At 40.4% G+C, this 27,523-nt stretch overlaps 3 protein-coding genes and 1 non-coding gene across 6 annotated transcripts in view; all 4 read right to left on the bottom strand.

Annotated features, from left to right (window-relative positions):
• Positions 1–13,926, bottom strand: part of LOC121620595 (transportin-2) — a 15,836-nt gene extending 1,910 nt beyond the window's left edge. The window contains exons 1-26 of one of the 3 annotated variants that reach the window (XM_041956700.1): positions 13,850–13,926; positions 12,146–12,245; positions 11,530–11,605; positions 11,203–11,352; positions 10,829–10,935; positions 9,914–10,047; positions 9,508–9,589; positions 9,216–9,338; positions 8,817–8,935; positions 8,620–8,680; positions 8,329–8,500; positions 7,837–7,989; positions 6,874–7,099; positions 6,501–6,672; positions 6,048–6,134; positions 5,514–5,621; positions 5,258–5,416; positions 5,073–5,160; positions 4,845–4,943; positions 3,592–3,627; positions 3,164–3,259; positions 2,973–3,048; positions 2,663–2,762; positions 2,486–2,560; positions 1,308–1,456; positions 1–1,057 (exon numbers count right to left, since the gene is read on the bottom strand). The exon at positions 1–1,057 is cut by the window's left edge and continues 1,910 nt beyond it. In XM_041956700.1, the coding sequence (XP_041812634.1) occupies positions 1,349–1,456; positions 2,486–2,560; positions 2,663–2,762; positions 2,973–3,048; positions 3,164–3,259; positions 3,592–3,627; positions 4,845–4,943; positions 5,073–5,160; positions 5,258–5,416; positions 5,514–5,621; positions 6,048–6,134; positions 6,501–6,672; positions 6,874–7,099; positions 7,837–7,989; positions 8,329–8,500; positions 8,620–8,680; positions 8,817–8,935; positions 9,216–9,338; positions 9,508–9,589; positions 9,914–10,047; positions 10,829–10,935; positions 11,203–11,352; positions 11,530–11,605; positions 12,146–12,244 (2,706 nt within the window). In that variant the 5' untranslated portion in view covers position 12,245; positions 13,850–13,926 and the 3' untranslated portion in view covers positions 1–1,057; positions 1,308–1,348. Of the gene's footprint in view, positions 1,058–1,307; positions 1,457–2,485; positions 2,561–2,662; positions 2,763–2,972; positions 3,049–3,163; positions 3,260–3,591; positions 3,628–4,844; positions 4,944–5,072; positions 5,161–5,257; positions 5,417–5,513; positions 5,622–6,047; positions 6,135–6,500; positions 6,673–6,873; positions 7,100–7,836; positions 7,990–8,328; positions 8,501–8,619; positions 8,681–8,816; positions 8,936–9,215; positions 9,339–9,507; positions 9,590–9,913; positions 10,048–10,828; positions 10,936–11,202; positions 11,353–11,529; positions 11,606–12,145; positions 12,246–13,774 lie in introns of all 3 variants that reach the window. The other 2 variants (XM_041956701.1, XM_041956702.1) reach the window with 2 other exon arrangements.
• Positions 12,373–12,440, bottom strand: LOC121621529. The gene has a single exon (XR_006007640.1). It is a non-coding gene; the product is annotated as a small nucleolar RNA SNORD41 (small nucleolar RNA).
• Positions 13,927–14,602: 676 nt separating the features above from the next.
• On the bottom strand, positions 14,603–22,951 carry il12rb2l (interleukin 12 receptor, beta 2a, like). The gene is made up of 15 exons (XM_041957995.1): positions 22,837–22,951; positions 22,335–22,427; positions 20,869–21,016; positions 20,604–20,740; positions 20,295–20,437; positions 19,860–19,998; positions 19,167–19,243; positions 18,817–19,051; positions 18,441–18,635; positions 18,045–18,149; positions 17,763–17,897; positions 16,755–16,922; positions 16,508–16,571; positions 15,972–16,077; positions 14,603–15,818 (listed from the first exon to the last, which is right to left on the bottom strand). Exons 2-15 carry the CDS (start codon positions 22,399–22,401, stop codon positions 15,420–15,422), a joined length of 2,118 nt encoding a protein of 705 aa, XP_041813929.1. The 5' UTR covers positions 22,402–22,427; positions 22,837–22,951; the 3' UTR covers positions 14,603–15,419.
• A 1,391-nt stretch (positions 22,952–24,342) lies between these two features.
• Positions 24,343–25,419, bottom strand: rln3a (relaxin 3a). Its single transcript, XM_041957725.1, has 2 exons — positions 25,260–25,419; positions 24,343–24,626 (listed from the first exon to the last, which is right to left on the bottom strand). Exons 1-2 carry the CDS (start codon positions 25,417–25,419, stop codon positions 24,343–24,345), a joined length of 444 nt encoding a protein of 147 aa, XP_041813659.1.
• Positions 25,420–27,523: the final 2,104 nt, after the last annotated feature.

The following is a 27,523-nucleotide window of genomic DNA, read 5'->3' as shown; positions in this document are numbered from 1 at the left end:
AACAATCAGACATGAGCCGATTCCTGTATTAATCTACCTATAGCTGGTCTTCACACACACACACACACACAGCCTCCATTAACCTATAGGGACATTGATTAGACAATATGTATGAATGGGAGGACAAAAGAGCCGAGCAGTGGCAGCTTCATATTATGGCAGCCTCCCCATACTGACAATTCATGTAATAAATCAAGTGAGCAACAAGACAGACATTCACTCAAACATGCGTCACTTAAGAGGTGATCATATGCCATGCAATAACTTGGTACTGCGGTGGTAAAACCTTTGAGGACAGACCTACTGCATACTTTTTTTTGGCCTCAATTGAGGAGGGAAAAAAAAAGAAATGAATGATTCAGAGGAATTCAGCAACCACGGGAAGAGGAAGGAAATTAAATTCAGCTAAATGTACATGTGAAAAGAGAATAAGACCCATGTATATGCACAAAAAATGTTTTTTTTTGCAATTTTGCCATAAAAGGTGCAAAAATTTTGTGCACATTTCCTGCAGTTACATAGTAAAAGCGTCTCGTGTTTTTTGTTTTTTGTATAGCCTCTGGCACGAGCCTGACTAAAAACACATCTACATGTGCGAGTCATTCTACGGACTACGTGCGTTGTGATATTTGGGACTGTGACACCCTATGCTGGTTCAGATAATTTCTTTTTATGTACCTACCTGACACCCCCCTCCCCTCCCAGTCGTCAACTAACTTAACAGAATAATTCAATCGAGGAAGGGGAGGTCAGAGCCCGCCCCTATTTTTGTCCTCGCCCACCTGGGATCCCTGCGGTGCTGTTGGCGAAAGTCACTTTTGAGTGTGTTGGATTTAGTGAGCCGTTTAATCCTAGAGGTATATGTATATCCCCAGTTTACCTTCCCACACCCACCACCCTCCTCCCACCCTCCCTCACAGAGACACACAGGGCGTGGGGGGAAAGGGGGCAATCTGCTGAGTAGAGGATCAAGGCCAGTCACATCCCTCCTGTTCCTGTTTCTCCCCACTATCTGGGCAGTGCAATGAGTTCCCCAGTAACCCTCCCCTACATTAACCTGGGGAAAAGGCAAACAGAGGAACAAGGAGAAAAGATTACAATCACACATTATGAACAAACAGTCAATGTAGAGTTCATATGAATGGTTCAGGGGTTTAGATGATGCCATGGTGTGGTTGAAAAATGTGATTCTGGATCAGAAAATAAATTTGGGAACAAAATGTATCACTGTTGATCAATGAGCTGGGAGTTTCATCATTTCCAGAAAGGGGCTGGGAGTAGGTTGTTGAGACGTGCGCTGGACATACCTAACAGGCTGGTGTCCTGTGTGGACCAGGGAGTGACTGGGTTAGACGCCGTAGCAGGCTGACAGGCGTTCCTTCAGCAGAGGAGGAAACTGCTCAGAGAACTGCTGCCAGTTCTCTTCCCCGACCTGGTCCTTGAAGCCATGCAAGATCTTGGGAAAGAATAAAGGAAACTGTCATGGAGGCTGACAAACCTCTCTACATGAATATTCAAAATAGGTTTAATGATAAATCTGAAGCATAGTTGCTGACTTGAAGACTTGCATCTTAAAGCTTCACAGGAGGCAACACAACAACTGAATGTTTGCTAAACCCTGCCCCCGTAATTACTTGTGCTACACCTGTAAAGGTTCCCATTCTAAAAGAGCATACATGCAGTTTACAGTGATATCAGTGGCAGATCTACCACTCAAAATAAACAGAACTAACAACATAAAAAAATATTTTTAGCAGGTGACGATTTCAATTGTCTCTACAAGAATTCATCAGCTGTAGGCTAACTAGCGAGTCAACCTAATGTAGGTCAATGTGATGACTAAAAACTGTGTCTCATGTGTTCAGAGGATGTAACGCTATCTCGGGCAATGTTGGCTGGGGTTGATGGGGAGTAAATCTCTCAAAATCCACTATGGAGCAGGAGAGAGCTGCTAACTCTACGCTAAACTCTGATAGCATTCACCACAGTGCTGTATCAAATAAATACAAACTTCATTTATAATATTCACATTCTAAATCAACATTTGAATGCCTATTGCAGGCCTTTGCAGGGTGTTGTGTAGGGAGGACCGATGGAAGTGAGGGACAGACGCCAGGAGCCAGGAAACTCTGGAGGACTGCAGGGGGCATAAATAAGTATGGGGGAAAACATACCCAAAGTCACTCCGAATTCTGGTGTATTTCAGAGCCATTTAATGGATGGTTATGTTTCCTATGGTATGATTCAACAATCAGAGACAGGGGTTCAGCAAACAGTCAATTGTCAAAAGTAAGCTCTAACCACACTTCTCAGAGTCAAAAATCATCCGCACCAAGCAATCAGATTTCGAATGTCTGATATGTGATCATCACAGAGTGTGGTGGGCCAGTGCTACACTAGTTATCTAATATAACCTAAGGTCCCATCCATCAGGTCAATGAGTTTGACAAGATGGGACCAGTGACGGAGTTGATGAGGCACTCACCTTATAAAACATATCTCTCAAGTCGTCCTTGGGGTTGACCCAGGAGGCCACAGCATCACAGAAGAAAATGAAGTCCTGGACAGAGAGGACTTGTTACTTCAGTGCACAGTCAGGTAGAGCTCCCTCTTCTGTCCAACCCCTTTAGCCAACAGCTAAGAGTGAAACATATCTCCTCACCTGCACCACTCCTGCTGGATTAACGCCAATCATCACACAGATTCCCCGGAAGGCCGAGTCCTTCTCCTCGTTATCTCTGATGTTCCTCAATGATGTGCACCTGAAAACAAAGAGACAAAAAGTAGTAAGCACAAATCTGTCAGTCCAGGCCTTTAAATGATTTAAATGATCTTTTTTTTTTCTCCCTATAGTACAAGAAGGAAGGCTTCTGGGATTTGGACCAGAACATAAAAGAATGAATATGTCTTATTCTAAATCAATAAGCTGAGAATTGAATGACATCCAAATAATGTTTACACATGTGACTCACCATGGTCTAATGAATTGCTGCAGCTGTGGTGCCACTTCCTGGGGACAGACGTAACCCAGCCTGCCGATCGTAATGGCTGCACACAGGGAGACAAAACTATTCACTTTAATTCCCTAATGTGACCATCAGATGCTTTTCAATGCTTGAAACACTTCCCGACTTATTTCCTGTGTGTATGACCGTGTATGTACCTGTGTTTTCCAGCAGAGTCTTGGGTGTGTTGGGTCTATTGATGATCTCCACCAGGTGTGGCAGAACCATGCCCACATAAGGCTGCATCTCTGCACCTAGAGACACACAATAGAGAGCGAGCACACTGTCAACCATCTGGGTAATATGGGCCACCTGCAGTGTGGATATGTTACAGGTTTGAATTTGATGGCAATCAGACATGAGACACGGCCTGCCACCCACTATAAACCAGTAAGAGGAGCAAAAAGAAAACCTAAATACAGAAAACTGTCATGTGCAATAACCAAAATTAAACTATGGCAGATCACCAACTCTACCAGCCATAGTAAGAGACAGGAGTTTTCAGGGACTTAAAATGTTTTAACAAATGGAAAGAAGGCAATATGTCATTTGATTTTGCACTCTTTGGTCTAAAAGATACGCTCACCAGGACAAGCCCTTGTTTTGCTGCTGACACTTGTGCCTGTAAGGAGATCACAGAGTGTCACTGGACTGACTGGATCTTGCAAAAATGGCTTGCCAGGCATGCATGCACACACGCACGTACAGACATAATGTTCACACAGTGTGCAAGCGTACTGAGGTTGGTTTTGGTGCTACACCATTTCATGGCACAGTGTTAAAGGACAAGGGGAAGAGCACACTGCATGACCCACTTTCACAAACATGAAGTTTGCCTCTTGTGCCCTTAGTTTGCATAAAGCGGTCTGAAAAAGATTTGTACATGTCTACAGCTATAGATGACTGTTCTGCCAGGACTGAACTGTAGAAAATATTCTGCCAAAAGAACCACAATTAACGGCCAAGGGAAAGACAAAGACAGTGTAGTTCACACAGACCAGCAGATCAAGTGAAGTCAAGTCAATTTGATTAAATGGACAGAGTCACAAGTCACCCTTCACAATCTGTACAGCACACGAGACTCTCTGTCCTTAGACCCTCACTTTGGCTCAAAGAGAGAACACACACAAACACAAAAAACTGCCAACAGCTTCATTTAGCCTGAGGCTAAGTGTAGTGTGAAAAAACTTTGCTGTACCACATTAAGAACAAGCACCCAGCTGCCATGTCTGAGGGGGGCTCCCTGTCTGCAAAAAAAACCCACATGGCCAGGAGGATATGGTGTGCTGAATGATGAATGGGACCGATATGGTACCAATAAGTGTGGGAGAGGGCAAGGGGTTCATAGGAGCTAGCTCAGTACCTTGAGCCTGATTACATTATGCCATTGTAAGCTAATGTTGCTGTAACTACACACAAAAAGAAACAAGAATAAGAAAGATTAGCTAAAAGTCAAGCCAACCACATCAGGTAGCCAAGGTCTGACCACCAACTGCTGGCAAGCATTACATTTTTAATATTTTTTTAAAAATACAATTGTTAAAAAATTTTGAAGACAAAAATACAGCTGTATGAAGATTGTAAAACATCAGTTTGTAATTTTTACACTGAACACACAAGCTTCCATGCATGTAAATCTACATGCGAGCAGTCAACTGTGCCACCTAGAGCAGCATGAGGTATGCAATATCTGGATCAGAGAACATAAGGAACAAAATGTATCATTTTGTGTCAATGAGCTGGGTGTTTCATCATATCCAGATAATGGGCACTTGTTTTGAGTAAATGCAACTATTTGTTTAAAAAAAAAATAGCAAAAAAAAAAAAAAAAAAAATCACCCATTTGCATGGAGATCTCTCCAATTGCCCATGTGGCATTATTACACACACTGATGAACTCTGGGTTCAGATTGAGCCCCAGGATGGGCATGAACTCAGCTGGGGGAGGACATGGACACAAACTGGTTACAATAAAGTCACATGTTATTACTTACACATGAAAGCCTAACTTAGCCTACGAGTCTACCTGTGACAGAGTTGCTCTGTGCTCTGATAACACACACTCACCAATGCAGGGCTTAACATGGAGGAAGCATGCCTTGGTTAGATCTCCCAGCAAAGCAAAGGAGCTCTGCCTCACCTCTGGCATAGTATCCTACAACATAAACCACACACACCTTAGTGTCATAATGTACAGCAAAAATATCACATCCATAAAAATATGGACTATTACAAAACACACTCCCTCGTACCTGCATGCACTGGAAAAGCAGGGTCATGATGTTAGAGCGGGCCACTAGCTGTTCCACATGACTCCCTAAACCCTCAGCCAGGCCGCTCAGCAGATCCAAGGCCACTATCATAAAATCCTTGTCGGGAGCCTCGTACTGGTCTGGATGCTGGTTGTACATCTGAATATACAGGACAGTCAGGATTCAGTATCTCTTAACCTCTGAAGAAAGATCACTAAGTGTATAACATTTATTTTGCACATGTTTGTGTTCTCACCATAGCCTGAGCTAGTGTCTTCTGGACTAGTGTGACACAGCGCTGATAGACAGGCTCACAGTAAGGCAGGAACCCACTCTGCAGGGCAGTGGCTACTGACGACAGACACTGGAAGAAAGACAAAGACGCACAGATTGTTGTCTGCCCAATAAATGGCATAAAAACAGTCACTGGTGGGTGTTAATTTCAGGGAGCAGAGGACCAATAAGCCCTCTTTCATCGGCCCAACCCTAGTTTGCACTGACCTGCAGACCAGTTTGCATAAACGCACACAGGTAAACCTGCATGTGAGCACTCAATTATGCCACCTAAAGCAGCATAAGGTATGCGATATCTGGATCAGAAAAATATTTGGAACAAAATGTATCATTTTGTGTCAATGAGCTGGGTATGTCATCACATCCAGATACCTGGCACAGTCAACCAAAGTTACTATGTAAAAAAAGCCAAGACATTATTTAAACCCAACATGGGTAAATGTTAGAAAATGCACCTCCTGTCAGGCAACTATTGCTTTAAAAATCAACTTCTCACCTCGAGTAGTGGGAAGAGATCCTTGTCTTCGTCCTTCAGCTCGTTCCACTTGGCAATAAGGGGGGGCATCAACTTCTGAATGTACTCCTAAGAAACAAAGTAAATTGATATGATCAGGGTCTTCCTCTCACTTTGTAAACTTAAGCTTTAAATACAAAAAATATATATTTTTCTTAGCTGAGTTTGATGAGGATTGATATTTATTCATGTATGTTCAATATGGCATGTTTAAAAACTTAGCACTGTATCTTGTTTGTTTAGTCTGCACACTGAAGCAGAAAACAAATGGTAGTGGTATCAACAGTCTCATCCAGCTCTCGTCAAGAAAGCAGAGTTTGTCTGTAAAGAATTAAACCTATTTTAGAAGAAAATGGGGAAAAAAGCTCTCCCTGTGTCACCTTGCATATGGAGAAAAACAGTACATATACAGGTCTAAATTTCTCAGGTACTTACAGGCTGATTTAGATGGTGACCCACTGAGTCTGCCAGAGTTCCTATGGCATCGTAGAGAATGAGGAGATTCTTGTGCTGGTACTTCCCAAAGGCAAACACCAGTGTGTCCAGGATAAAGCTCAGGTAGGGGACCAGCTCTGTGCACGCCTCCTCCTCCAGGGTCGCAAATGCACTAAGGAAAAACAAGATAGAGGACACGAGGACACATCAATATTTTTATCTGTATGTAGTATATATTGTTTTAACAATCTAGGAACGATACAGCCTGTGGATCAGAAACAATATGGGAACAAAGTGTATCATTGTTTATCAATGAGCTGGGATTTTCATCATATCCACATATGAAGGAGACAAGGAGTGCGAAGCTGCTCACCTGCAGGCGGCCTCCTGTACCTTCTTGTTGCCATCCAGGATGCGCGTCAGAAGCTCTGTCATAAGGGGTTTGAGGTAGGAGTCGGGAGGCTGGGAGACCACCCAATGTGCATAGCGACTCAGGGTCCAGCAAGCAATGGAGCGCACCAGGGCCTTTTTGTCACACAGACACTGGATGAGGTGAGGGATCAGCTCTGGCAGGTAGGGCACCATACCCTGCATGCAGCCTGAGGCATGAACAGATGAGCCAATAAGAAAATCACATGGGGAAATAATAAGTTACTTTAAAGAGTACCTGAAAAAGTTATTTGAGACTTGGAAGTGGGACTTGAAATGTCAAAAAATGAGTGGGGATTGAGCGAAAAACACCACTGTTGTGCAAAAACTAGCAAAGAGCCTTGGTGAATCTGGATCAGAAAATATAGGAACTATGAGTATCATTGTATGTCAATGAGCTGGGTGTTTCATCATTTCCAGATGCAAGGTCCACTACTTAATTCTGATTGGAATGAAGGCTCTAAATCAGGCATGTCAAACTCATTCCATAAAGGGCCGTGTGGCTGCTGGTTTTTGTTCTAACCAAGAAAGGGCACACCAGGCCAACCAATCAACATCAAGGGATCACTTAGTTATCAGCTGAAGACTGAGATCAGCTGATTAATTGATTCCAGCCTGGTGTGCTCCTCCTTGGTTGGAACGAAAACCTGCAGCCACACGGCCCTTTATGGAATGAGTTTGACATGCCTGCTCTAAATGTTCTCACATATCTAATTCAATGAGATTCAAGATGCCCACAGCTGACTGGGCAGTTGTGCAACAGTTACCTGGATGAGAGTATGGTCACCATTGTGGTGGTATATATCTAAAGCGAAGTTCCAGTAACAAGGATTAGATACAGCTAACTTGTACCATCTCTAGTGACAAACGTCTAGTTTCATGAGCACGCTAGTCCATTGAGTCTTACCCTCAGCTATGGCCCCCAACACCAGGATGCCAGACTCCTTGATGACCCAGTCAGGATGGAAGAGGAGGCCTTTCAGGAGCGGCAGGAGGTGTGGCAGCAGCTCGTCACGGAACACGTTGGCCAGAACATCCAGTGCTGCAGCTGAACACTTTCCTACATTTAAAAAGGAAAGCTCAATGACAATCTCTCTGAAACCCCACCACACCCTTAATGTACAGGTGACCTGACAGCAGAGGCTGATGAGCTTTCCAAACTAAGTTTCCACTCCAATATTTTTGTTAATAGTATTAAACCAATACCACATTTAGAGAGGTTTATAAAAAACATTAGTTATGAAATAGCAACAGTCTACTTTCATTAAAGTGAATGTGCGCCCTGCAGATAAGGACAAGTGGATTCAGACTCAAAGCCTGACAAAACCGCCTGCAAAGTAAACAGAAAGCTCCTCAAATATTTTGTAATGTAATGTAAAGGCATTGCTACATTACTTACGCAGGTTCCAGTCAGACAGCGTGTCATCATCATCGTCATCGTCTTCTTCGATGTCCTCACCCTCCTCGCCCTCCCCTCCTTCATGCTGCAAGGTGACTGTCCGTGACTTGTGGAAACGGGGCTTGATGTCTTGATCACTGTCGGGAACTGCCTCATCCTCTTCCACATCACCCTGAACCCACACATTTTACTTCAGTTATCTCAACATATGTATTTTTTGAGATGTAGGGGTACATTTCTGAATTAGTGGGTATGGTAAGACTACAGTACAAGATCAAAGAGAGCGCTCACCTTTAATAGTATGATGTCTATCTCTGAATACTTCATCCCATTTACCAAGATAGGTATGAGCCTATATTAAAAAGTTGAGAAAAGGGGGAGACTTGCTTGGTTAAACAGCCAACAAATCTCATATACAAGTTGATTAATAAAGTAAATCATCAACACAGAGCACATGTTGCATTAAGAGTGGTTAAAATGCTACTCACTGCACCAGGTGTCCAGACAACATCTCCTTACAGATAGGTTGCTCTGCTAAAGTCAGCCAAAACTCACAGGCCTCCAGAGCCACGTTCTCATCAGGGTCCTGGGTTCGCTCCAGCATGTACTGCAGGAGAGGAGACAAAAATATTAAAGATAGCAAGTGTCTGCTGACATAAAATGAGTGGGGATTGAAAGTAAAACATTGTTGTGCAACACCGTGGTACAAAGCAAAAGCTGGATCTGAAAATACAGGAACTACAGGTCTCACTGTACATCACATGTACATGAGCTAGGTGTTTCATTAGTATGGAGTGAAATATAAACATGGACTGAATGTTTTCCCACATCTAAATACATGGACGTACAGGAGGTCCTCAGCTGGCCAAGCCACTCCCAACTCTTACCTGGATGATGCTGTGCATGTGGGGGATGAGGCGGTCAATGCGGACCTCCAGTAACATGACCAGGGCTCGGCACACGTTCTTCCGAACCTCAGAGTCCTCATCTGCTGCCAGCGCAAACAGGCTCTAGTAGGGGAGAGGAGAAATAACAAGAAAGACGATTTACACACACTTGTGTGAAATCTGAATTGGGATGAACAAAAAAAAAAAAATGGGTGGACAAAGGCAAATTTTAAAAAAGGGGTAAAGACAAAAACAACTTTGACTGGTCTGCTATTCAAAACACACAGCTCACCTCTATGAAGGTGTCAATGTTGTCCATTAGAGCCTGGGCTCTGCCAATGATGAACTGGTTCACACAGGCTATGGCATGGGATCTGTAAGGACAACAGGAACATGTTAACAAGTCAAGTGTTTCCCAAATTTGTCCCAACGAAAAAAAGAAAAATGCAAGTGTGAACAACACCTGCCAAGTTTCTAAGAAAAACTGTTTACAATGTATCTCTAAGAACAATATTGTCACAAAAAGGGTTTTAATTGAATCTTATTAGTGACTAATTTAACTCTAGAATTAAGTTGTCTATATGGGTAAAGTGATGATCTGGATCAGACAGTATGAATACCAACACCTTTACAGTCAGGCAGATGTTATTATGCTTTACGCCCAGATGCTGATAGAAAGAAATTAGTAGCTAATGTACCTAATCTTGGGGCTGCAGTGCTTGAAGAACTGAAGAAATTTAGGAATCATAATGTTGAGGGGTCTGTTCAGAGCGTCGCTGTCCAACAGCTCCGACGAGTCCTCGCAGATTTTCTGCAGTGCTCCAAATGAGCCCTGAGACACGGACATACACAAAGAGGCTGTCAAATCAAAACGCAAACATACAGGGACACAGAGGAGAGAATGAGACTGCATCAGAAAATACAACTGAAGCAAATGTACTGAATACACTGAAGACTTCGCTTTTCAGCTGAATCACAAAGGCAAAACCTCTATGTCAATAGATCTTACTCATCGTAGACATTTTCATGTCAAAGACAGACACAACTACAAAAAGTTTAATTATATTTGTTATTTTAAAACATAATTTCAGTGGCTTTGACACAAATGGTAGTGAAATTTTAACTTGAACTCATCATGCCTATATTGCATTCCCATGTGCCAGTTCAGCATATCTACGTGAAACAGAGCAATATTATGAACAAAAATCATCCAAAACAACAACAACAACAAAAAAAAAAACTCTCACTGAGTACCAATTTTATGTCAACATGATAAAATATATGTATTAGCATCTGGATGTATGCCATTTCTTTATAAGGCTCAGTACACCCATGGTAACACATGGTCTTCAGGAGGAATGTACAAACTATACTTGATTGACATTTCCCCCACCCTGTTAGCTTTTTTTGTATGTGCCATGGTGGGATAAATTAAACCTTTAAAATTTATTCTGGACCTGAAGTTTGGTGACCTCATGTATTTGTATCTGCACAGGAAAGCCCACATTCACACCTGTGTGGTTGTGTAGGGTTTTAAAGAAAAGTGACAGCCCTGCTGCTTTTATAGTGTAAAAAAAAAAAATAATAATGGCAGAGCAGGGTTAAGTGCAGACCTCGCAGGTGTTGTAGTCCTCTGAGTTCAGTAAGTTGCAAAGCTGGGGCAGCAGTTCAGGCCATGTCTGCAGCTCTCCCTTGGAGGCGATAGTAGTGATCAGGATGCCTAGAGGACCCAGAGATTATAGACTTCAGACAGTGATTTATAGTTGACAGGAACATGAGCAGCTGCCTTTGCAGAAGCTCTGGATCAGACAGTATGAATACAAATACCTTCACTAGCACTCAGGTGATTTTATGCATCATTTCCAGAGGGTTAAAGAAGGAAGGTTGGGGAAGCGGTAGGTGTATTTATTGGGTTTGTGGACAATCCCGGAAAAACAATTGGTGACGGAGAACAGCATTCACACCACCACAAAAAACACAAACTCACCAATGGTGGCACGGATGAGCGGCGAGGGGTCGCCAATGTTGTTGAGACATTCCTGCTTGATGAAGTCAGCAACAGTTGGGGGGAAGTTCTGGTAGTGGGCCTTAACATTGTTCTTCAGTATCAGACCGCTAAGTGAGCGAGTTGGCTCGTCTGAGGAGATGAAGAGAAAAGAAGTAATCACACATTGAACTCATCACAACCTTCCCCAGACAGTCAAATATATACAGAACAGACACTTTTAAGTCTATGGGGAGTAATTATTGTGGATCACTGACCTTGATATGCTATATATGGCTGAGAGAGGGGAAAAAACACCTGGCTACTGACCTTCAGTTTTGAGTCGTGTGAGAACAAAGATGAGATAGTTGTTGAAGTCTGGAAACTGGTTGAGTTGTTCAAGTTTCTAGCATGGCAGTTAAGGACAAGTCACTTAAAGCTTCCAAAATGAGCACCCAACCATTCATCTTTATGCCATGTGTTTGAGAACTGTTCAATGCTCCAAAAAAGAAAAAGAATGACATATCTTCAACATGGAATCACAACATCTACAGTCATTTAATTTGGGGGTTTTTATGATAATTCTGTGTGTAAATATACTTAAAGGTGTGAAGAGATTTAAAAGCCTGCAATAAAAATGCATGAATGAAAAAAAAAAAATCATTGCTTTCCCAGCTTTGCAACTGATTCAAGTGTCATATACCTAAACTTGCTACCAGCACATGAATAAATGCACACACCCTCCTCTCTGGGCAACTATAGAAAAATCCTTGACATCAAAACTCCATAACACGGCAGTATGAAAAATGAAGATGGTACAGGTTAAAACTCTTTCTCATTTGGCAATAGCATAAAATGATGCATGTCATTAGAGAGGCACAATTTAATAAAACAGAATATGCTAGCTTTACTATGTACACCCTCCAATTACACTGCCGTAGGATACTTGTTGGACAGCTCTCTGTGTGACTGTGTTGGGCGACTGTGAGTCTTTGAGCAGCTGGAGGACCTGCTGAAGTCCCTGCTCATCTGGCTGCCACTCCATCCTGAAAAAACACACAAAAATGAATCCTCACATTAATTGTGTACTATACATGTTTTCCAGTGAAATCTTTTTTTTTCCCATAGATTTCATAGAGTATGATGAAGAACAAATAAGTAAGTAGGTGGTCTTTGGATCAGACAGTATGAATACAAACACCATCAGTGTTAATCAGATGTTTTCAATGCATCATCTCCAAAGTCCACATGCATGAGAATGGTCAGAAAAGGACAGAATTTATGTAAATTTAAGCAAAATATGAAACTGGATGCAGTAAAATCTTCTTTGCTATAAAGATTCCTAATGCAAATCAAGCTCAATTCATCTGCAGAACATCTGTATGACCACACTTCATGACCAAGTAGTGCACCTAATATTATCTTGTATAATTAGATTTTAGTTAAAGTCTGAGGTATCTTCCATAAATAATATTATGTGGTGCTGTGTTTTTTCCCCAACCAGTCACTGCAAAACACTGCAGTTTGAAACGTTTGACAAATCTCTGCAGATACCACTTACTCTTATTTCTTATCTAACCAACCCACTGAGGAAGCAAAGAGTTTGTGCAGGAAGTTGAAGGTGCACATGGTGTAGGTTTAACGAGGGGGGTTAGCCCACTGGAGATGGGTATTGGGTACGAGGTAATTTGAGGGGGGAGACAGACATGCAGCAGTGGTTGGCCTCGGAATCCCAGCAGAGCAACACCTAAAATTGTGATTAGAAATCGGCTTGGGCACAAAAACGAGGACATTAGACAACACGACCAGCTAAAATCTCTGTGACCCGGCTTAACCGCTCCAACTTAATCCCACCCCCACCCCCACGCCACCCGGTCCGTCGGTCTAAATTACAGAAATGCTTAGTATTTCCATATTTCTCGTTCAAATTTCAACACCCGGGCCCGTGACTCCCTATGTGCCCGAGGGGTCGTATTCAGCCGTGGCTGATTAGAGTGTGTGAAAAGTTGTCAGGGAATAAGTTAGCTATGTAGCAGGGCCGCCTTTCCCGGTTCCAAGCTAGCAGTCCGTGTGCTTTACCTTTATTATCGTCATTCTATTTGACTGCACTGGTTAGTTTATTTCCATAATGACGTTGCTTACCGAGTTACTATTATAGGTTTGTTCCGTACCATTTGAAATGTGTTTACAGCTGACCTGACGCTAACAAAAGTTGCCCTTCTTGCATAGGCCTGGTCGACAGGGCAGTTCCAGGCTGGGTGGTCACAATGTGCCCGGCGTAAAAGTAATGTTAGTCAAATACCGCCATCTACTATCCAAACGATTAGGGATAGATGAATGAACCCATCCTTTGAGGAAAAAGCTAATATTTGATTGAACATGTAACTTCACGGTTAACACAACGCTGGCAGCCAAGATTCGGTACTAACTTGGTGAACACGTTTTGCAAGCTGGCGTTAGCAGCTAAGCCCTCTGAGCACAGTGTATCACTGACGGTAATGCTAATGCTACTGGCCAGGCTAATGCTATATATCTGACACTTGCGTTTGATATTCGATTTATCAGAACACCTTACCCGATGTGACCGTCTGATCGATGTAATATGTCTATAACGTTTATCAAAGTACAAGCGTCGCAACACTATACGTACAATATTGACTTGAAAGTTGATTATCAGTACTAGGCCGCTCTCCTCCCGTGCTTCGTAGCGGTTCCTCTTGTTCAAATGAGCACGCCGACTGAAATTGGCCTATGGCGGCTTCCGTTTAGTACACATTTTGCCAACTACGCGAGAGTACAGGAACCCCGTTGTTTTTTTCCGTCACATTTTTAAGAATAATTGTTAATAATTAAGTGCAAAGTAAACATAACAATAACGTAGGACTACAACAATACAACAAAATAAGAATGGTAATGATTAAATAATGTCACATAAAATGTATATATCTCTAAATCATAGAAATACATAGTATGTTGGTGGGGTTTTGATCATTTCATATTAACACTTCTAACGCACCAAAATAAATTGGTACAACTGTCCTCAACACTTCTTGTAATTATTAGGTTCTATGGTGTTCAAATGATTGTGTCATTGTTTTTACTAGAATGTACAGCAGATTTTGAAGAGTGTTTCTTATAAATCAAGTGTTCCTACGAAAGAATTCAATATGCACCTTCAAAATCTCACACTCTTGTGTTGTTCTATGTGTGTGTCCTGCTGTTGAATAAGGAATACAAGTGTACGGTGGTTTTACATGTTTTATTATTAAGTGTATTACTTTAATATCATGGCTGTCTGATGAATGGGAACTGTGCTGATACATACACACTATATTCAAAAAGCATGGCTGTGCTGTCACTTAAGTGAACTCAATTGAATAAGTTAAAACTCTGCAGCCAAACCCCTATTTAAATTCTTTATTCAATCGCATACAACAGCTGTGCGTAAGTCAAATGTATTACTTACTACTAAAACATTTAAGGTGCAGCAATGTAAACAAAAAATTACGGATGTGGACAATTTGCCTACAGGGAAGTTGTGTTAACATTTATATTCAGTGGGATCAAAACAGCAAGAGTTTTAACAAGCTACTAGCTTGTTGTTTTTAAATCAATTTAGAGGTTGTAGCGACATTTTTGATTCACATTTGTACACATTCACAAGCTCATCTAGGATTTAATATATACAAACTATATGCCTCTAACATTTGACACAGACTTTTGTATTGTTTCCTCATATGCTAATACATAATCATGTATATGAGCGCACGCTATCACCTTCAGTGAAATCCCAAACTATGCATACTTTATACTAGGGCTCTGCACATCCGGTAAATTGTCAGTTTATCTGTGCATTTGTTCTTATTTTTCCCTGGTCTCACAACCAGGCTAAATGCAAGACAAAACTGCACCTTAGTATACCTGAGTTCTACCTGAAATGGGAAAAGTGAACACCATATGGCAAAACAAACAATAATCACATGCACCCAAACCAAATACCAAAATAAACACATGCAAACGGTGGCAGCCAGGGTAGAGAGAGGGACTGGCTGATTTTCATTAGGTCTAGTAGACAAATCTCTCCAATGACGTGAGTCTACTTTCCAGGGTCCTGCAGAGAGAGGCCACAGAAGTCTGTCCAGAAGGTTAGCACCTTTCCTGCACATTTTATGCAAATTCCAACACACATCTGAGAATGTCCATGATTCAACGTGGAGACATCATGAAACTTCCAGTATTTCTGAAGCAGTTGGCATGAAGTGCTTTTCGTAACCTGACGTGCACTGTTCTTCCTCTGATGAGCTCCAACAGTCTTTCCTGTCCTCCTCTTCTCTGTCCCTCTCCTCATCTGAGTCAACCATTTTACTGTACGCCTCTCTTCCACATATGATGTCTGTCCTATGACACTCCTCTGTGACAGCATCCTCCATTTGATCATATTGGCAGTCCATCTGTGAGCTCCCATTTCCAACCACTGGTCTAGTTAATCCGTCAACATCTGAGGTTTTCTCTAGGGAGGATTTAGAAGCCCAGGGCTCAACCTCCACAACCTCCAACAGAGAGATCTTGGGATGTGGCTCATGGATGGGAACACGGATGCAAGCCATGGGGTCATTAATCTACAGGGAGATGACAGACAGATACAGACAAGCAAATAGTTGTAAACGGGATAAATAGTTACCTGTTAAAAAGCAAAATAATGCCATTAACCAGGATTAACAATCAGTGTAAATCCCATTCAGGGATGAGACTCGATTCGGTCAGACTCTCACCTGCTGCTTCATCTCTCTGAAAATGCAGCTATTGCGAGGATCTGGCACTTTATCAGAGTAACAAGGGGGCATCAGTGGACACGCTTTGCTTCTTTCTCGACAAGCACTGGCAGAGACATAAGAGCCAAAAAAATAGAACATAAGACACCCATCACAATCTTGAAGATCAATTATACAAAATATATATATATAATAACAATTCATTCTTCACTTCAATGTTAACATCAACATTTTATGGGACAACAAAATTGGTGTGAATTTTATTTCTATATAATTTTTGTCCTTAATCTTTGCCCAGTTTTAGCATCCCACTACTGAATAATCTTTGTTTTTTTGCTTGTAAAAATATTTCTGGTGTTACTAAAGATTAACTGAGAATGGATAGCACCAAATTCTTGTGAGATAGTCAACGAATAGACCGAAAAAAGGAAAAATAAAATGTGATGTACCACTCTATAGATCAGACAGAGATAGGATAATAGAGATCAGAAACACAGCATTAGTCAAAATCCAGCTGTTTAACATGATTGTCTCACCTGACAAAACCAACAACAGCACATATTACAATCAGACAAATTACAACCAGGATTGTGAGGTATGCTGGAAGAGAAAAAGGGAGAGAAATGGCATGAGAGAGATAAACTAATTTATCCAGTAATCTGATCAATTCACCTATTATGATGAAAGAAATATTAAACTACACTTCTTACAAACTCTTCATCATACAGCTCATCCTAAAATCATCACATTAAACAAGAAAAAAGTTAAGATCTGATAGAATACCAAAATATTCATGGTGCTGTGTTTTGAACCTTGTGGTGACCATTTCTCCAGGCCCGACTGCAGTCACAGCTCTTACCCACACCTCATACTCCTGGCCTGGGCTGAGGTCCGACAACTGATGACTGAATGTCTTATTTTCATGCTGTGGAGACGTACTCACATTGTACACTAGAAGAGACAAATTGTATGGAATGAGGTCAAGTAATCAGAGACAGACGAATAACTACTTCGTAAAAAAAACTTCTTTCTTTTATATATTCGGAATTATTTTACACATACATAGTGATTATGCAAAAAATATAATCATAATGTAATTTGACAAATCTACAGCCATGCTAGCAGCTCTGTGAGACTGTAATGCACACCGGAGCTTTGAGCTAAATGCTAACATCGGCATACTAACATGCTCACATTAACATTGACTGATGTTTAGCGAGCGCAACATTTAGATTTCCATCATTTCAGGTTAGCATGGTAGCATGTTAACATTTGCTTACTAGCACTAAACTCAAAGTACAGCAGAAGCTGATGGGAATATATAAGTTTCACGGGTATTTAGTCATATACCAAAAACATGAACAAGTTTAAGATTTGACCTAACAGTGCTAGATGAAAAGTTAAGTTCCTACCATGGAACTCATCCTGAGGGGGACATGAATGTATGCCCTTAATTTCACGGAAGTCCATTTAGTAGTTGTTGAGACATTTCACATAAAGTCACAAATGTGACTACCGTTAGGTGGATCACCAAAGTCATTAGGATACATCCAGCCGTGGCTGTCCATGCCAAATTTAGTGCCAATCCATGTGATAGCTGTTGAGATTGACTAAAGTGGTGGACTGACCAACACTGGCATCCATAGAGCCATGCCATGTGTAACTAAAATGATCTAATAACAAATACTGAACTGTATCAGGTGCATTGTAATGACACAGTGCAAAAATCATTTGAGTCCTATGTTTCCTTTACTAATTACTTGCACTGTATTATATGTTGTTGATGTTTACCATGGTGTTTGTCTACTCCTATCTGGTAGTAGAGGATCACCCCACGCTGCTTGGGCAGTGGAACAGGCTCCCAGAGCAGGGTCACATCAGTGGCAGCGATGGAAATCACCTTAAATGATGGCACTCTGGAGGGGGCTGAAAAGTGATTGAGATTGGGACATGAGGGACATGAGGATTCCAAATTCATCTTCCATTTAATAAGAGGAGATGAGGTTAAAATTAGCCAAAAGAAATAAAACACTTTTTGAAAGGACGGCCCAAGAACAATGCACAAATACTTACTTCCCTGAAGAGAATATCCTGTAACTGATGAAAGGTGAAGGACTTTACTGCTGTGCGATACTGTGAACAGTGACACTTGGAAGGGTGTGTACTTTTTGAATTGACCTGTAGGTGGAGACACACATCAGAGTAAAACAGCCATTTTTTTTAAAACAGCCAGTAGAAGTCCAACCACAGAAGTACAAGTCCTTGTAATCTTTAAAAACTATGTATTCAAGTTAAAAATGTCATCACTAATAATCATCAAGTGACGATTTCTTTAAATGAATGTTGTTTAACACTTTCTTGGGCAGCTCCATTAGACATTTGAAATTTTGAAGCAGCAGTCTTAATAAGTTATCTTTCCAAATGACTGTAACACTGGCAATGCTATCAAAATATTAAAATCAAGCAGACCTTTAAAAGATGCTGTTGTGTTGCTTTTGTTCACTTTGACCCAGTCAAATTCTTGCCCTGGAGGACTTCCTGCTTGTTTGTATTGCACCACATATTCCTTCAGGTTGTCAGAGAGCCGAGAGGGCAGATCCCAGAACACCGTGAGGTTCTCTTCATTCATCTCGAGGTGAACAACTTGGGCATTTTTTTCTTTACCTTAGCATGACACATATGCTTTGTTAGTTCTGCTGAACCATAGGAAAAGGAGAAATACAAATGAAGGAAATACAGAGTAAGATCATACAAATACATAATTACTGCAGCATTATTTTAACTATATTTTAACTATAACTGTTAACTTATAGCTCTCTATATGACAGTCTGGGAAAAACGATACCTGATACTGGCATAGCCAGGTAAGAAGGCACTGTGGCACCATGGGCATTGTAGGCTGATACACTGACTGATGACGCATCCTTTAGAGAGCTAGTGAAGTGGCATTGCATCTCATCACACACTAACTGACCCTTTGGCTCAGCTGTGGACACATTCACTAACACTGTGCCGTTATTGTAAGACAGTTTGACTTCATATCCCAGAATGCGACCACAAGCCTGAGATGCAGGAAGCCTCTGGATGGGATGAAGAGAAGAGAGGAGAGCAATGGAGTGAGTTTGTATAAAGTGAGACACTAGTTCACTATTTCAACCAGGGAATAAGGATTGTGCTTAATTTGTTTTTACATACCTTCCAGGTCAGAACACAGTCAAAGCTTGCAGGGGATATCCCACAGTCCCTCCATACATCCAGCTCTCCAACAGGGGCTGAACAAGAGAGGGAAAAGGCAGCAAGGTTATAATGGCAAAATACAATGGCAGTGCTTAAACTAATAGGTTCATAGTTTTAGCAAAAGAAATGGCTGTTTTGATTAGTGTGGGAGACAACACTGTTAGCGTGAATTAGATTACACTTTTGTTTTATCTTTGCAGAGTAACTGTTACCATACTGTACAATTTGAAACTAAGGTTATAGTGTGCAAAATTTAATTGCTGTCATGTCAACTTGAAGGAATGTTCAATATTTTAGAAATGATAGTTATTTGCTTACTTGCTGAGAAATAAATGACAGGATTGATAACACTCTCAAGTCTGTAAGCTAAGCCTGATAGTTTAAATAGTACAGACTGTAAACAAGGGGAAGCAGCTGTGCCTGTCCAAAGGTAACAATATCAGGTCATTAGCACCTCTAAAAATCACTTCTTATCTAACTCTCTGCAAAAAAGTGAATAAGCATATCTTCTAAAATCCAAACTATTCCTTTAATGCTTTATAACTCAGCAGTTAAAAACAGCATAAAACAAAGAGAAGAACTATTAACATTTACCAGCCTTTTCAATGTTCTTTGCAATGCTAAACTTGGAGACCGCAAATAAGGACTCACTCGTCGTGTCTTGTATTCTGTGGATTGCACTCCAGTCACTCCTCAAGCTTGTGCCACAAGCACAGCGAACTTGAAATTCATAGGCTGTGCAGGGCTTGGGGCTGTCTAGTGTATAGCTGCCATAGAATCCGCCCTCGTCCTGTGTGGAAAGGAAAACAAAATGAGCTTGAGCATGAGCATGTATTCAGCCGATAAACCTTTAGTTAATCAATAATGTCTATCTTTGCTTGAAAGACTATCTTTGGGTTGGTTTCAAGCAAAGATAGAAATTATTTATTAACTAAAGGTTAATCAGCTGAATACATGCTATCACTCCATTGCTATCCTCTCCTTCTTCGTCCCCTCAATCTCAACATACTCCATTGCACAGTGTGGACTATGTTGAGAGGAAGAAAAAAGGAAAGTAGTGGAAGACAAAACCTAAAACAAAGACACCTCCTGCCAGAGTTGGTCTGCCTCAGCCCGATATCGAACATCACAGTGTCCCATAGAGAGTGGCAGCTGATCACAGGTGAAAATCCAGTCAATCTCAAACGGCTCCTGGTGGTTCTGTGTGACTTTAGGAGGGGGTGGCTTGTCTAGAATCGGAGACAGATACCCAAAAATGACTTTGAAGATAATTTAAGTCAATATCATTTTTTTCCATTGAACCAGGGCAATTATTTTGTTTCTGGTTGTCAGAAAGGCATCTAGTACTACTATTGTTATTATTGTTCCTGTTATTGTCAGTGGTGTCTGACTCACGGATGTACACAGCCTCCCGTGATTTGGCTGAACCGTGCTGGTTCTTTGCTTGGACCCAAACACGAAGTTCATCGTTGACAAAGTGTACACGTTGGATATACCCACTAAAACTGGTCCCACTGATCATATGCTGATCCCTGGAAGACAAGACAAGCAAGGAGGAGTAAAACAAAGTCAGAAGGCTTCTCCCAAACTAAACAGATCATTTTCACCAAAACTTTAAAGTTGTCAGATGACAAAGAGATGGAATTTTGGTTGTGTTTACTTGCTCTCTGCTGGCTTCCAGTGCAGGCTGTAGTTCGTGGAGATTTGAGGTTCCAGCCCTGCATCCCAAGTACAGTGAATATCTGCTCTACAGTTTTTCTCATCACATGGCACATAGCACTCAGGAGCAGGGGGAGGAGCAGGGGGACCTGGAGAAATAATAGGATAAGATAATTAGAGATAAAAAGAGAGAAAAGTAAGACATTATCTCGCAACAAAAACAGTTTCACTTAAAATGGAACATTACAGTCATCATGAAGGTAGGACTTATTGCACTGTAAGCTTAGGTAGGTGCACCAAGTAAACTGGCAATGTAGTATTTTTCCCTACATCCATGACCCATATGGGTTTGGATTTTTTTTAAAAACACAATTTGACAGCTTATATAAAGAGCTCTTTTAATGTCTGTTGTAAGATAAGATAAAATAATCCTTTACTGATCCCCAGAGGGCAGAAAAATAGGTACAGGTAAACAGACAACTTAATATATAATAAAATGCATATATATATATATATATAATTAAAAATGCATGAAAGCAAAATGAGAATAGAATACTGTCCAAAACAATACCTAGAGTTCCATTCATTTTGTGGAAAAGAGAGCAGTAAAGTTAGGGGCAAAGCACATACTGCACTAAAATGTCTAATCCAAAATGCCACTGCCATGATTCAACAAGGAAAGGTACTGACCCACTGTGGCAAACTTCCAGGATATTATGAGTCACAAAAATTGCATGTAAGTGGCCTAAAGAAATGAAAATAAACACGAAACTTTGCTTCCAGAAACTTTTAAAATCTCTCCAAAGCTCATATTTCAGTGTGACCTTGCAAGGCTTCATACTGTAGTCAGCAGGGAACTGAAAAAAAAACACCCAGTACTGATTTACTGTCAGTTTTAAGCGATTTATTTGCGCAGATTAAATGTACATTCTTTATTCTTTCATTAATACTTACGACTGTTTTAGTCAGATAAATGTAACTACCATAACAGGAGGAGACTGAGCTTACCCACAAGAAAAATACAAAGGATCCTGTTCACACATACATGCATGCAAACACTAACACACAGATTTTTTTTTCTATTCATCGCAAGACTGTCACCTTCACCCACTTCTCGTAAGCCTACACACTGTTAGTGGTGATCAGTTTGATGCCTGCACACAGCACGTTTCAGGGAAGCGCGCTGTCAGTAAAGTTGGCAGGAAATGAGCACTTTGATGAGCCTGGGTCCAGACCCTTGCCTTATAACCACTTCCTCTACAGAACAGATAGTACTGAATCGCACAAGGTCAGTAACAAATGAGAAACGAGTCCAAAGAGCAACAGTAAAAATATGAAATAGCATAAAATAAATTAAATATATAGATAAAATAAAATAAAATGAAAACAGGAGCCAAGTAAACCCAGAAATAAACGAACTCATACAGTGTTAGAGAAAAATGACAGTGAAAAATTAAATAAGCCTACCAGCAAAACAAGTCGGCAGGTTGACCAGCAAGATGGACAGAAGCCATCCAGCCCGAAGTGTGGCCATTATATTTGGAATCAGCCGTCTAGTGCCTGAAAGACACACACACACACACACACAGAGAGAGAGAGAGAGAGAGAGAGAGAGAGAGAGAGAGAGAATGTGTAAGTTACAGGCAATAGTCACATTTCCCAAATCCAAGCACTTTGCTGGTATTTTTGACGCGCGAACTGATGTATAAGAGCGACGAACATCTGGACCCACTGTATCGAAACATAGACTACTGTACACTCTGGAGTTAAGTAAATTTAAATTAGCTACTAAATAAGTGGCCTTATAACTAAGGCGTTATAACTGGTACAGGAAAACACTAACACAATGGTCCAAATGCTCGTAAGTTGCCATATCCGGTGTTCGTTTCTGAGTATTGTTCTGTCTCATTGCAACATTGTTATTCAGTGTTAACTAACTAAAAATAGCTGTCAACCATGAATTACTGACCTCATAATGAGACACACCGAGACTCCTACCATGCATTCTGAAGCGGTTTAAGAGTTTGTTGTGAAGTTGAAATTGTCCGTCCACTCAGGGGCGGTTGTCCCGCCCAATTTCGGAACTGCCAATGACGTGAGCACCTACGCGCGCACGCAGACGCATGCAAACACACACGTTCAGTATTATGGTATTTTGCACATCTCTTCCTATACACTCTGACTACTGCAGGTCCACAATACAAGTGACTTTTTTATTATGAGTGAACATTCTGTGTTAAAGTAAAGATTACCCGCATGGTAGAACAGTTACTGCAGAGTCACAGTAAGCTACTGAAACTCTGTGCAGTCAGACTGGCCAAGTTTATTTCACTTTCAATGTTATGCTACATCCTTCCTCTACTCCACTACAAAGCAGAGGGATTTGATAGAGTAGACACAGCAAACAGCTATTTTACAGCTGTAGTGATGTTTCAGATTAAGGTTTTCCACCACAAATATATATGACAAACTTCTGAAATACAACGCTTTGTTAAATAATAAACCAGCACACTAAGTCGTTTAAAACTAGCTCCACTTATACACCAACGTACTGCTTTCAAATTGCTGCATCAGCATCAACTATATAATAATGCCAAATACGACAATATGAGTTTGAATTGTTAGTACAGGGATCATTTTTATGCAGACACGGTACCTTTACTTTTGTTACTTTAAGTACATTTTGCTGAAAATATTTCTGTACTTTTACCCAATATTTTCATATTATTATTTTGGGTCATTTTACTTTAGGAGCTGAATATTTCATCCATCACTGAAAATGTTACTGTCTCACAGGATGTTTTTATGGAAGAAATGGGATGCACCAAATGCAAAATATGCCAGGACAGGTATATATTAGCTGAAGTGAGACCCTCAACCTTGGGAATTGGGGAAAGACAAATACACTTAAAAAAGCAACAATGTTATTCTTTTAACACAATTTTTTATTGTGGGTCTGAACCTTTAACCCATTTAGTGCCGTGTGTGCTATGTATGTAAAGCAAAACAACAACAATCAATAATTCACAAACAAGATCAGACATTGTGATTTTTTTTTTTTTTTTTTTTACATTCCCTTGAATTCCAAGGTGGACAACTCAGCTTTATGCGAAAAAAAAGGTTTATTACAATGTGTATGATAGTGGTTGAGAAGAACAAAACAGCTTGATTCAAGACCGAATAATTATGGCTGTTCATTGCAATGAAAATAATGCATTTTTAAACAGAAATTAAAACATTTATATAAACATTCTGAACACATAGAAGCCCTTTCCATGCACTTCATAGATGCTAAAATATGTACTAAACAACAGTTTTAACAGGTTAACTGAAAGACACTGGATGTGCAGTTAATTAAGATTCATGAGAGGAGGAAAAAATGTGAGTGTGTGTATATATTTGCTCGCCTGTTTGTGTACTTATGTATACAATACATGTCTTCCAGTGTATTCACCCAGATGGTAGAGGCCGACTCTCAGCAAAGGGAGCTGATCTCACTCTTGCTGCAGCCCCACTTGCAGCAGGCGTTGGACAGGCCGACCACCACATCCCGGCCCTTGCGGTCAGCCTTGCGAAGGGCTTCCAGAATCTCCTCGGTGATGAAAGAACGGGCCGGCCTGCTGAACACTCCCTCCTGGTTGTCTCCAGGTGTGAAGCTTAGATCTCTGTTCCTTTGGATAAGACTCTCTATCACAGAGTTGTGACTCAAGCTCTCTGAGGACTCCTCCTGCCGGGAGCTGAATGGGTCCTCTGAAACATCTGATACAGTAAAATGGGAAAATTAAGCATTAGAGAGTAGTCATGCTTTTCTCTTACATCCAGAGATCAAATAATGGTTTGTTTTTGACCATGATCTGTATTGTCATTGGAAGAAAGTGTCCCAGGGACATTTTTGAGAAAATGCCAAATTAACCTGTTTCATAACCAATAGGATGTAGAATAAAGTTCTTTCAGAGTCAAAGGCTCAAAATAACTATGCCAAACAAAATCAGCATTCAGTAAATACGTAATTACTAGTATTCTCTGCCAATCTGTGCTTATAAAAAAAACTTTATATATAAATAATAGATATAATTTCCTTCTCCCACCATTGCCATTATTATATTCTTTTAAGCACAACAGAAAACAATCACAAATAATCAGGCGATAATAAAAGCAGAAACGTCACCATGGACATACAATTAATTCAAATTGACGCAGAGAAATCACAAATTATCATAACATTAGAAATTGGAAAAATATAAAAAAGAAAGTTTGTTTTGTACAATGAATGGATATGTTTTAGTCACCAGATTAATTCACATACATAGTCACCAGATGAAATTCTAAAAGTGACTGTAGGGACATCACAAGGACAGTAATGGTGACATCATAGTGCCTTCAGCCTCTCACCTGCACTCCTGACTGACCGTCTCCATCGTGAGCCTCCACAAGTGAAGATGACTGCCCGGATGAACTCACGGCCACATAGCTTCACCCCATACGCTGGGTCATCCATGGGCTGAACCCTGGCCACCAGGAGACACACAGCCAGCACCAAAGCTTTCCACATAATACCCCAAGGAAATAAAGCTAAATAGAAGCGGTTAAAATAAGAGGGGATTCTTTGCTATGAGCAGCACTTAGCTTTCTGTCTCCCTGTTTGCAAGAGCTATGACTCTCTAGGTGACCCAGGCGTGGTTTATAAAGGGCTTTGGAGCCCTGCAAGGGAGAAATGCATAATGCGCATGCAGGCCTTTTCCGTGAGAAGAACTGATTCGAAAGAGAGATAGAGTCAGGGACCTTTATTGAGACAAAAAGGAGACCAAAGGTGGCATAATTAACGAATATGTCAGAGGCCTCGATGATCTAATTGTATTTCAGCGTGAGAGGCATTTTAGTCACCTTTAATGTTCCTCAACAGATCCCACTTACATCTAATATGTTAAACATTCCATGATCATGGTAATATGTTGAGTGTGAATACGAGGATAATATTGACATTTATGATAATAAACAAAGGCAAAATATATGTGACATGATAAACTTTTATAGCACACTGGACAATTACAACTCTCTTTCTCTATCTATATGTCTCACATAGGTCATTGCTATTTCCTTATGTTGTACTGTGACATATCATGGTCTCTTATCCCCTACTGACACCATAGTATTGTTGTGTAAGATGCATTTTACAAGCTAAATAAATTAATCAAAGAAATCAAAGAAATAGAAAGAAAAATCTGACAATTTCTTATTATTGCAAAGTTGGTAACTGACGTCAATGAATAACATAGGGACACTCGACACAAAGACCAACATCTTAAGACCTAAAAGAAAAGGTGCATTTTAATGGGAATTACTTTCAAATAAAAAATGCTGAAAACATAAGTATGGTGAACTGACAATGCCTGCAAACATGAAATTAACCTTCCATGCTTACTACGCATGTTGCGATGAATTCCCCTGATAAGATTAAATATTTGCTAACACAACTACAGGCCATTGTGACCATTGTTTTCAGTTTTGCCATTTTTAATCTACACAAGACCTTGTATTACTTCCATATGTATCATTTTAATAATCTCTTGAAAATCGCTTATTCTGTCCTTTCTTTGCTAAAAGGTGAACTGGGAAAACTGAGGCAGAACCAGTGACATTTTCAAGTCAGATAACATAGAAGTCTTATTATGAGTCAGACAAAAATAAAACACATTTTTATCAGTATCATAGTCGAAGGTCATTCGTTTAGAAAATTACAATGGAGGTAATGAATTTGTAATTAATGTGATGATAAAAAGCAAACAAAATGGCATTTTAGGAGGGTGTCCACCTTGACATTCATTAACACAGTGTCCCAGAAGTGACCTGTGGAGGTCACAGGAGCAATATGAAAATGCAATGCCCTGTACTTTTTATAAATGTGTGGTCTGTCAACAGTGCACACTGTGGATACATTTATATAATTTGTTCCTACATACTGTACAATTTTATTTAAGGAGTAATTGCAAAATTATTTCCAAATTACTTTTGTGTTGCAGCAGGTGTTGTCATTTATATGTTCTGTTGTATGACAGCTGCGGAACTATGAAACTATAAATTGATTTGAAAATCCAGAGCGAGCAGTAGCTGATAACTGGACTGTTCACACTTTTTATAGAACGGAAATACTTGTGATCAGACATATTGTGTTTTATCCTATAATGACATATGAAGGTGTAGACAATAATTTCTAACAATTCTTGATAATTTTGAGGTTTCGACTGTTGGACAAAAAAAGCATTGTGAAGGTGTAACTTTGTGGTCTGAGCTACTGTGGTTGCATCCCTCACTATTTTCTGAATATTTACAATCCAAACAATCGATCGATTAATGGAGAGAGCAATCAGCATATTAACTCATAATGAAAATAATAATTAGTTGCAGTCCAATCTAAAATAGTTTAAAATAAGTGACTTTCAATACTTAAAGTGCATTTTCCTGATTATACTTAAATAAATTTACTTGATTAACATTTTCATGTTTACTTATAGGCCTTACAGGATATTTCTCCACTGTAGTATTGCTAGTATTTTACTTTAGTAAAAGATCAGAATACTTCCTCCACCATTGCAAATCGGTGGTAGACAGTTACAATGGCACTATCGAATTACTAACTGCAGAATTCTGACAAGCAC

The sequence above is a fragment of the Chelmon rostratus genome, chromosome 17 (assembly GCF_017976325.1).
Source record: "Chelmon rostratus isolate fCheRos1 chromosome 17, fCheRos1.pri, whole genome shotgun sequence".
In the NCBI taxonomy this organism is placed as follows: domain Eukaryota; kingdom Metazoa; phylum Chordata; class Actinopteri; order Chaetodontiformes; family Chaetodontidae; genus Chelmon; species Chelmon rostratus.
This window is presented reverse-complemented; position numbering and strand designations above follow the sequence as displayed.

What these genes read in the sequence shown, in the direction of transcription:
- il12rb2l (XM_041957995.1), bottom strand. Translation starts at nt 22,401, where the DNA reads ATGGCCACACTTCGGGCTGGATGGCTTCTGTCCATCTTGCTGGTCAAC. An exon ending in CAGAATACAAGACACGACGA is followed by an intron (nt 19,244 to 19,859) that starts GTGAGTCCTTAT and finishes TCTCTTGTTCAG; the next exon opens with CCCCTGTTGGAGAGCTGGAT. An exon ending in AGGAGTAGACAAACACCATG is followed by an intron (nt 16,923 to 17,762) that starts GTAAACATCAAC and finishes TGTCTCTTCTAG; the next exon opens with TGTACAATGTGAGTACGTCT.
- rln3a (XM_041957725.1), bottom strand. Translation starts at nt 25,419, where the DNA reads ATGTGGAAAGCTTTGGTGCTGGCTGTGTGTCTCCTGGTGGCCAGGGTT. An exon ending in ACGGTCAGTCAGGAGTGCAG is followed by an intron (nt 24,627 to 25,259) that starts GTGAGAGGCTGA and finishes TTACTGTATCAG; the next exon opens with ATGTTTCAGAGGACCCATTC.